The sequence below is a fragment of the Camarhynchus parvulus genome, chromosome 2 (genome assembly GCF_901933205.1).
Source record: "Camarhynchus parvulus chromosome 2, STF_HiC, whole genome shotgun sequence".
NCBI classification, from domain to species: Eukaryota; Metazoa; Chordata; class Aves; order Passeriformes; family Thraupidae; genus Camarhynchus; species Camarhynchus parvulus.
This window is the reverse complement of record NC_044572.1, coordinates 101473155-101482914: the sequence shown is the minus strand read 5'-3', so window position 1 is coordinate 101482914 and position 9760 is coordinate 101473155. Positions and strand designations below refer to the sequence as shown.

At 42.7% G+C, this 9760-nt stretch overlaps 1 protein-coding gene across 1 annotated transcript; it reads left to right on the top strand.

The window, feature by feature from the left end:
* Positions 1–8396: 8396 nt before the first annotated feature.
* Positions 8397–9425, top strand: LRRC30 (leucine rich repeat containing 30). The gene has a single exon (XM_030943868.1). It carries the CDS (start codon positions 8397–8399, stop codon positions 9423–9425), a length of 1029 nt encoding a protein of 342 aa, XP_030799728.1.
* The last annotated feature ends 335 nt before the right edge of the window (positions 9426–9760 follow it).

Below are 9760 nucleotides of genomic sequence, written 5' to 3'. Positions count from 1 at the left end.
ACCATTAGCCTTGGAAAACAAGAATGTATTTCCATGGAAGAGGGAAGGCAATAGACTGTAACCTTCTGCTAGCATCTGCCAGCCCATTGCTCTGAGCCCACCAGCCCAGGTCATATCTGCACTCAGCTCTGGCTACAGATAAGACTTCTTGTCACTTGGAAAACATCTGTCTGCAACTCTCTTATAATTGCATTTTCCTCTAATTGCCTGCATTTGTTCAAATCCAATAAACTAAAAGTGAAATGCAGCGAGGCAGAAAATGTGGAGATCAGCACCAAAGATAATATGAATGCAGTGGCCTGTGAACCAAGGCTCCTGAATTTTGCGCATGTAGGAGAGTTGAAGACAGCAGAAGAGGTCAGATTTAAGACCACAATATGGGAAGAGACAATATGGGTCACCATGCTTAGTCTCCAATTTCACAGGCAACTATATAGTAGAATTACTTTAATCAGTTTATTGAGTTCTGTGTGTAGAAAATTTTAATGACCAACCCACAGGCTGACTGCTGTTTCAAATCCTCTGCAAATATTTCTTGTCATCTTCCCTGGTCCAGGAAGATATGATTAAAAATAAAATACTCGAACTTCTTGCCCTGCTCACCCCAATCCAACCTCCTATTTTAATTTCATTTTTAAATAACATTTGCATTCCTTTCGAGCCACACATCATTTTCCACCTTTTTGAAGATGCTTGCCTTGTTGTTAGCTGACCTGGCCACACATCAGAGCATCAGTGCTCCCCTTCCACTTACCTCCATGGCTGCCAAATGTGCTGTCGTTTCACCTCAGGTGGAATCATTAACTACAATCCCCTGTCTTCTCACAGCCCAATAAGTGCTGAAACCCTGTGGTCGTACACCACAATTAATCTCTTCTGATGTTCAGGTACAGAAGAGATTCATGTTTGATTCTCTCTATTGGGAAGTTGCTCATTAGAGGTTGTAAAATAAGAGAGATGACTATTATGGGTGGGCTTTTCTTTTCCTTTTGCCTGCACTTCGGCTTGAAGATTGTATTTTTCCCTTTGATTTGCTCTGTTTTATTACTTTTAAGGTAGTTTTTGTATGCAAGTTGCTTTTCATGTGCTTTTTTCACCTACCAAGCTATATCTTCTGCCTCCAGGCTGTGCTCTGTGTGATGTCCTCAGCTCCCCTTACCTGCAACCTGGCTCAGATCTCACCAGCTTTTGTTTGACCATAGAGTGACCCGTATTATTTCAGAGAATTTCAAGTATCACTGTCATACTAATAATACATTGCTTTACTGATTGCTTGAGAAATTTTATTTGTTCACTAAAGCCCTTTGAGCTAAGCATTCAATATGTTTCCTTAAGTTAGAGCTTGGAAATTTAAAAGTCAAGCTATTAATTGTCAGCATTGAGTCTTCAAATGTCTAGAGGGATGTCTGCCCTTTCCTTTGATAATGTCTCTGAAAAATCCCAAACTGAGGCATTGGTATGTGTTTTAGGGAGTTCTAATTAGATTCTGTTTTATCATTTATCAGGCATATGAAGGTAAATGCAGAGTTTCTTCTTATATCAGTAAAATTTGTGCAAGAGTTACGGATCTGGGATTAAGGCTCCACTACAGCTTTGATTGAATTATTTCCTAAGTTCTTTTTTGCAATCATTATTGCAATGGATTCTGGATGGAAATACCTAAACCCCTTCACACTGAGTCCCATTGATTTACAGCACTGATTTACCAAATTTCATGAGAACCAAGATAAAAAGGGCTTCTGCTTTCAACTGGAGAAGCAGGTATTTAGCATATACACTAAATCAGGCACAAAGATCTGGATCACTTAGTGTTTTATTGTATTTCTGAAATAAGTTTTCAACTGTCATCTGGGTTTTCCCAGCATTTTCAAATACACCTAAACGATTAGAATAAAAATGAGGATATTGGTACAGCAGCGATGAACTTTACAATAGCTAACATTGAGTCACCTGGTCTTTACTGTGCCATGCAAAATCTCATGGAGCCAGAACAGAGGCACATTGACATTAACAATACCTGCACAGAATTGCTGATTTTAAAAATTCTATTAAAATCATCATGTTGGCAGATTGAACAGGGAAAATCTTAAAGACTCTTACTAGATAATGCTGAACTAATGGTCTTGCTTAAGTCCCAGCTGTATCTGAACTACAGGTACCACAAGTAGGACCCCATGGAAATGCCTCTCTTCTCATGGGACCCTCAGAATTATCTCTGCCTTCTGTTTCCAGAACAGATGTTGCATTTTCATATTCCTGAAAACTAGGCAACTGCAACAACCCATTAAATGTAGATTACTAAGACAGTCTTTGGAGGAGGGACTGGAAGTTTTGACAGCAGTCCACAGAGTCATGCTTATTTTTGGACTCTCAGCACACATGGATGTTTAAGAAAACCCTGCTAATCTTGAGTAACAGCTTCACAAGAGGTGGGGATAGTCCCCTCATTTCAGAGTGACACATAACCCCTGGGTACAAGATGCTTCAGAGATCTGGGGGTTGTGCAGCACAGGCAGCTGCACTGAGTCTGCTCCAGGTGCTGAAATAAATCTGGAAGGACGAGGGAGGGAGGGAGAGAAGGAAGGAAGGAAGGAAGGAAGGAAGGAAGGAAGGAAGGAAGGAAGGAAGGAAGGAAGGAAGGAAGGAAGGAAGGAAGGAAGGAAGGAAGGAAGGAAGGAAGGAAGGAAGGAAGGAAGGAAGGAAGGAAGGAAGGAAGGAAGGAAGGAAGGAAGGAAGGAAGGAAGGAAGGAAGGAATGTGTTCTGCCTGATGGCCAACCACGTAGGCATGTGATGGACACTTAGATGGTGTGTTTCTGTGACACAGGCCAAGAAATATCTTTTACTGTATCAGATTAGATTTAGGCAAGGAGCCCATGAGACTCTCTCTTCTACTTTCCAAGAATTGTTGTTTTCTTATCATGCATCCAAAATACAGAGAAATTATCTTCAAGAGCTCTGTCAAAAAGAGTACCTGTGGCAGAGATCATGTGGCAGCAGTTACAATAAAAGTACTTCATCCACTTTGGACAATCTGTTCCAACTTTTTTTTCCAGATTTATTCAGAAAGCCACGGACTTTGGGTAGCATTTAGCAAACATCCATATTGCTACCAGACAGGCACAGGCTATTCTACAGAAATTTATGAATGTAGATGTGACTGCTCATAAATGTAGTGATGAAAAATAGAGCAGTGTATGCTTCTATACTGCAATGGTATCCTCTGTGTAATGACTTCAGATAGATTTGTAACTGGTGTCAAATCTGTCATCACTCTAGCTGTAAGGGAAGAAGAAGGCTGAGTCACGGAGGCTGTGTGCAGATGGCTAAATAAAGCAGGACAGAGCCTTCTGTGCGCTCCTGCAGGGTGGTGGTGTTCCCTAGGGCATATCTATGTGCTACACACCCCTTTTCCTGCAGAGGAGTGGGCAAGGACCTAGAGGAAGCAAGTTTTGGTGGTGCCAGGGAGAACTGCAGTGGGCAGGAGATGAAACAGTGCCCCAGAGAACATGGATGATGGCACAGTGCAGGATCATGGGTTGCCTCTGTTTAACATAGAAGACAGACCAGCTGTTTGGCTTGTACACACAGGGAAATTGTGGCAGAAGTAGGAGGTGCCAAAACAGTCATTCATGTATTTGCTGGAATTTCAAAATACTATGACAAGTTTGCAAAAAAAAGAATAAAACTTCTTCTAATTCCATGTCATATAAGAATTGCTGCTGTCCCTGATTACCAGGAGGAAGAGCCTGTCATTTCTAGGCTACATACACACACATCCCCAAATCTATTTTTATTTCATACTAGGTTTAGTTCAAGCTTGTCTTCTGTCAAGAGGTCTGCAGAAAAATGAGCCCCTGCACAGGCAGCCATTCACCTCCAGATCCAATTCTTCATGGGTCAGGCAATCCAGCAGCTCCACATGGGACCTTAATGAAACATTCCAAGAAAGCTCCAGGGACAGATAGTCATTAAAAGCTGTTAACAGCACCATAATTAAAAACAAATTAACAGGAAATCTGAAATTGCCTGAAGAATTGTTTCTGTCTTGTGTCACATCTCATAAATCTCAAATTACATTAAAATTTGACTTAGTATTTCAGAATGGCTGCAAGATCAGCAAGCCACTGCAAAGTAGTTAAAAACCTACAAAATTTGCTTTCTTAGCGCTAAGACCAGAGGATTTCTCTGACAGTCTGAATGGCACTGATGCTTTTAACATCCTTTATTTACTGTATTTTGGAGGAAAGAAGTTGCAAAAGAGAAGATGGTTCAGTAGCTGCAGCTGTATTTGTAATGAATATTTCTCCAGCATTGCTTGTTTTCTGTTGAACTTGAAACGAGTTAACCCTTTTTAGCCAAATCATCCTTCCTGTCACAGGAAGTATTAGGTAGTTTCTTCATCCTCATTTAAACAGGTGTTTGTTAAGACCTAGATAATGAATTAAATGAAAATTTCTTACAAAAGAGCGTGGGTTGAATTTCCCAGCATTTTAGAAATGGCTATGCTTAAAGATTTAAAGGATTTCTTCTTATATTAATATATTTGTAAAAATACTGAGACAGAGGAACTATATAAGGTTTTGACTCTATAGAGAACATAAAACTTGTTTCAAAATAATGAACCTAAACATATATGATAATGAAACTATAGATATCTATTGTAAGCTCAACAATTTAAAAAGACAATGACAGGATCAGTTTTGCAGCTAAACAAAATTTAAACTCAGTGCATCAAAATAGCTATTGTTTTATTAAAAGCATGATTCTATCAGATATTTCATTAAAAGCTCAAATCCTATGGAAAAATAGTTATGTGATTATCTCAACTTTTATTTAAAACCAATGCAATTGACTTTATGGCATGTCCTGACTGGATGTAGAAAAAAAAAAGCTAGAAAATTTATCCCAAGTGCGTTCTACAGACTCAGAACCTGAAGACAAATAAAAGATTCCATAGATAATAGACTTTAAAATTCCAAGTCTTTTGTGAACTCATCTTCAGATTTTTTTAGGGCTGACAATCCTGATTCCTTAACAAAAAAAATCTAATAATTTGCATTGTCAAAGAATGTCAGAAAATATAGCTTGTCATTTTTGTCAGCTTACCAGTTTTTTGTCATTGCTAATAATGCAGTTTCTTTTATTATACTAGTTAGACTATAAAGTCCTTCAACAAGCTTTGGGTTATTTTTTCCCTTGAACACTAACATTTTTGTTTAATCTACAAAGCCATTAACAAGTATGCTGTCATGTAAAGCCCACCAATTTGGGCTTCCAAACTTGCATGCATGAAATTCATTTCTGCTTTCTGCCAGGCTATGTGGACACAGGTCAGTGCTGCCTAAGAGCATTCCAAAGGAATGGATCCATCCTCACAGTGCAGCACAGCAAGGGCCAGGGCAGGGCAGCAGGCAACACAGAGGAAAGGGAAAAGTGTTTTAACAAAGCCACTCCAGGACACCAAGAGACAAGGGACTATTTTTGTACAGAATTTTAGTTCCTGAGACGTCCAGATGAGGCCACTGTGGTTTTATTATCTCAATTTAAAGAAAAATTTAATTTGGTTAACTCAGAGTTTCCAGTCTCCACAACGGCAAGCATACTCAATAGCCTGTTTTTCTGTTGGGAAACAAAGAATAGGAAATGGTTTGTCTTTTTTTTTTTTTTTTTTGTTTAACACAGTGGTTATGATGCTCACAGAGGCAGGAAGGGAACTGGACAATGAGAGCTGCAGATGTGGAATTTCTTTTTTAAATCCCCTTTTCTGCTGCTTGCTGTCTGGCAGGCAGTGGAGATACAGCAGGAGATGCTGTGAGGCTGGAGCAGAACAAGCATTTTTCTTTGATAGAGATCCCCGGGTGAAGCTTTCCAGAAACAGCCCAGCCCCGGCTCTGCTGGGCTCTATCACAGGCCTGGTTTCAAATGGACAGTGTGATGCAAAGCCAGGGAAGGGTACAGAGCACTTGGCTGAGTCACACTGTTAGGAAATGAGGATTTCTGTGGTGAGAAGCCACAGCTGGCACTGCCAAGTCCCCAGGCAGTAAACTCCAGTGTGTTTTGGAGATGGGGGCAATGTTCTCATCCAAAAATATCTGGCCAGCCATGGGGGGAGGCAGTGGCTACAGGGAGACTGTTCTTCCTTTTGTTTTGTTTTCATTTGTTACTAAAAGTGAGCAGCAGAAGAAAGAGCTCTGAAGTGACCATGGGGCCGTGGTTACAGGTGAGAGCCCAGCCACAGGGAGCAAAGCCAGTCTCTGGCAGATTCTGGCAGATTCTCCGCAGCAGATTCCTCATTTCAGAACTGAGACAAAAGAAGGGAAATGACTAATCTTACCAATGCCGTCTAAAAAGACTTTTTCTTCCCCTTGCATTTGCCGCTGCAGAAGCAAAATGCCATTTCAAATCCATGGATGCTCTCTGATAATAAGTGGATTTTTAACAGCAGCTGGGCAGACACCCCAAAGGCAGAGTTTGTGAGGGGCTCATGCTTTCACTTCTCCACCCGTTTGGGATGAAGTGCCACATTTTAGGGCCCCATCATGCAAGACCCAGTCTTGCCCAGGCCATTGGGTTTCCCCTTCCCCCTGAGCATCTCCTCTGCCTGCAGCATCAGGGTTATCTCTGGTGCTCTGGGCAGCATGTGGGATGGTGGTTAACAAGAACACTGAGTCAGTATGGCTGCGATGGCAATTAGCAAAACATTTGATTGTAAACTGACAGATACTGGCAAAAAGTGCTTGTGAGGGAGGGATCTGTGACTCACAGGCTGCCAGCTCACTCTAACCAGATACAACTGGCCTCAGCCTTTTTCAGGCTCACCCAGACACTCCAGAGAATGCAATATTTCAGCCTCAGCACCAGCTGGTTTTATGCCGCTCAGGCCTGTTCAAACACTGGTTTTAATTGCGTGGCTCGCTCAGCTCCCACTGTCTCACACTGCCTGCTGTGGTCCTGAGTGGTGCAGGACCCCACTCGTCAGACACAGTTGCAGGAATGCCCCCTCTTCCCTCTCTTCCCAAGCAGATGCAGCTCTGTGAGGGACCCAAAGCTCAAAGGAGACTGTATGGTGCTTGGCAGTAAGAAGGGACAGTGGGGATTGACTTCAAAGTGATTTCTGGAGTGCCTCGACTTCCAGCTGCAGTTTTCTGCATAATCCTTTAGCATCAGTGCTAACACAAGGTTTTAAGGTGAGGATCTCTGAAATGAGAGTACATTCATCACCAAATCTCTCGGAAGCAGCAACACGTCTTCATCACCATGGATTCAATGGAGAGGAAAAGCTCTGAAAGCCTTGCACTATTTGTTGCAATTTTCACCTAGTTTGGATGATACCTGAAGTTTTTGCTGATCCTTTTTATGGTCCCTTTGAGTTTAAACTTAGTACATACGTATTCCTCTAGCAATACAATTTCCTTTCACCAGCTGAGCTCACTTCAGCTGTTGTTGGGTATTATTAAACCTCACTGCTCCTTTCCTCTTCCAGCAGCCCCTCTATATTGGATCTAAATGTCATTTATAGTTCAAGCTATTTGACTGCTAGTCCCTCTGTACCCCAGAATAGCCCAGGAAGACCTGGAAGTTCACAAGGAAAGGGACATCAAGAGGCTTCATTTTCTAGAGTACAAAAGAATCAGACCCCAAAAATCTGATTGATAGATGTGAAAGTAGCACAGGACACTTAGGACAGAGTAATTTGGTTAGAACTATGTGGTATGACTGCTCACACTTGGTGCTGCGGGTAGCAAGAAATTATCCAAGTGGGCACAGATACTACTGGGCAAAATGTCACTGCTGCAGTGAATTTGGCACCCTTTCTGGAAAGAAAGAGGCCAATCCTCACCACAAAGGACATATAAAAGCCAAAACTTTTTGTGAACATTATTTTTGTGTAACTTAGCAGAAAACAAGGACTGACATAAAAAAGGCTTTATCAGTGTTTTTGCAGCATGCAAAATGTTCTGGTAGACTGGTAACTACTTCAGAGAAATCAGGAACCAAAATAAAAATGATTCTGAAAACATCCTTTAAATCCAAGCTGAAACTATGGCTTCTTTGCTTGTTCCCTTCTTTAGCTTGCTTGTTTGGTTTTTTTTTGAAATCACTCTTGCTAATTGTCCTGCAGTCATGGTATGTACCAGATAGCCAAGAAAGCTGACATGGTGAAGTTATATACAGCATCCTTGTGACCTTTTTGCAGTGAAGATACTTGTCTGTCCAATAAAGCCCAGGCCAAATGACAGTGACAGCTGTCTTGTGGCATTCAGTTTGAATTAAACAGGTTTGCTCACAAGTCAGGAGCAAGTGTTTCGTTACAGACTGTGCACCAAGATCAGCATAAGCCCCCAAAAGTGAAACTTTCCCTCAGCAGCTATGGAAACTGTGCCAGTGGACTGAGATGCACTTCACAGGCTCCTCCCTGTCTCCTTGCTTGGACTTTCCCACCTCCTGCAGGCTGTCATCCTCTGTTGGCATTTGCATATTGCAAGGGAATAAAACCTCTGTTCTCTCAGGAGTGAACCAGAGTGTTATGGGAAGTGAGCACTCGAAGAACGAGCAGCGAAGGAGCATGGTTTTCCTTAGAAAAGGCCCGAAGCTGCCTGCATGGGAAGACGCCCTTCTGGCAGGGAGAGAGCCCAAGTCACTGCTGAAGCGGGGATTGCGTTATGTCAGCTTGAGCCTCATCATGAAAGGGATGACCACCACTCCTGACTTCTTGTGGGGACTGCATGAGGTGCAGAAGCTGAACCTCTCACGCAACCAGCTGGTGGTGATTCCTCCTTCCCTGGGGAAGCTGGACAGGCTGGTAGTGCTGAACTTGGGCGGCAACTGCCTCAAGTGCCTACCTAAGGAGATCGGGCTGCTGAGGAACCTGAAGGTTTTGTTTGTCAATATGAATTGCCTGAAAGAAGTGCCAGCAGAGCTCAGCTTGTGCAGGAAGCTGGAGGTTCTGAGCCTCTCACACAACTGCATCTCACAACTGCCTTTGAGCTTCACCGACCTGACAAATTTGAGGAAACTGAACCTCAGTAACAACCGCTTTGTGCAAATTCCCCTCTGCATTTTCGCCCTGAGAAGCTTAGACTTCTTGCACCTAGGGTCCAACAAGCTGGAAAACATCGCAGAGAGCATCCAGTATCTGGTCAACCTGCAAATCTTTATTGTGGAAAACAACAACATACGCAGCCTGCCACGTTCCCTGTGCTACATCAGCACTCTGGAGCTGCTGAACGCCGACTACAACGCCATACAGACGCTCCCGGATGACCTGTACCTGCTGCGCCGCCTGCGCCGCATCGCCTGGAACCCCATGGACAAAGGGCTCCACATCGCCCACAACCCTCTGGCCCGGCCCCTGCCCGAGGTCGTCGAGGGGGGCCTGGATGTCCTCTTCAACTACCTCAGGGACAAAAAGGAGCACAACTGAGCTTCCACCCAGCTCGGGATTAAGCCTGTCATCGAGACTCAATCGCATCGGAGAGCTTTCCTGCACAGGCATTTCCACTTCATAATGGTTGGATTTTGAAGGCTGTGGATGGCTTTAATAACAGTTGGAGGGAAGCAAGTAAAGTATGATGGTCTTGATTAAGTGTGGGAAGAGCAAACTTTCTAAAAATAGCCACCTCTGTAACCTTCACTGTTGTGGTACTTGGGGGTTTTTATAGAAAAAAAATACAGCACAGTCATGATAAAAGATTTGCTCTTCATTTGACAGAAACAAATTAAAGCAGACTGCAAATATGCAGAAATGTGTATTTGACA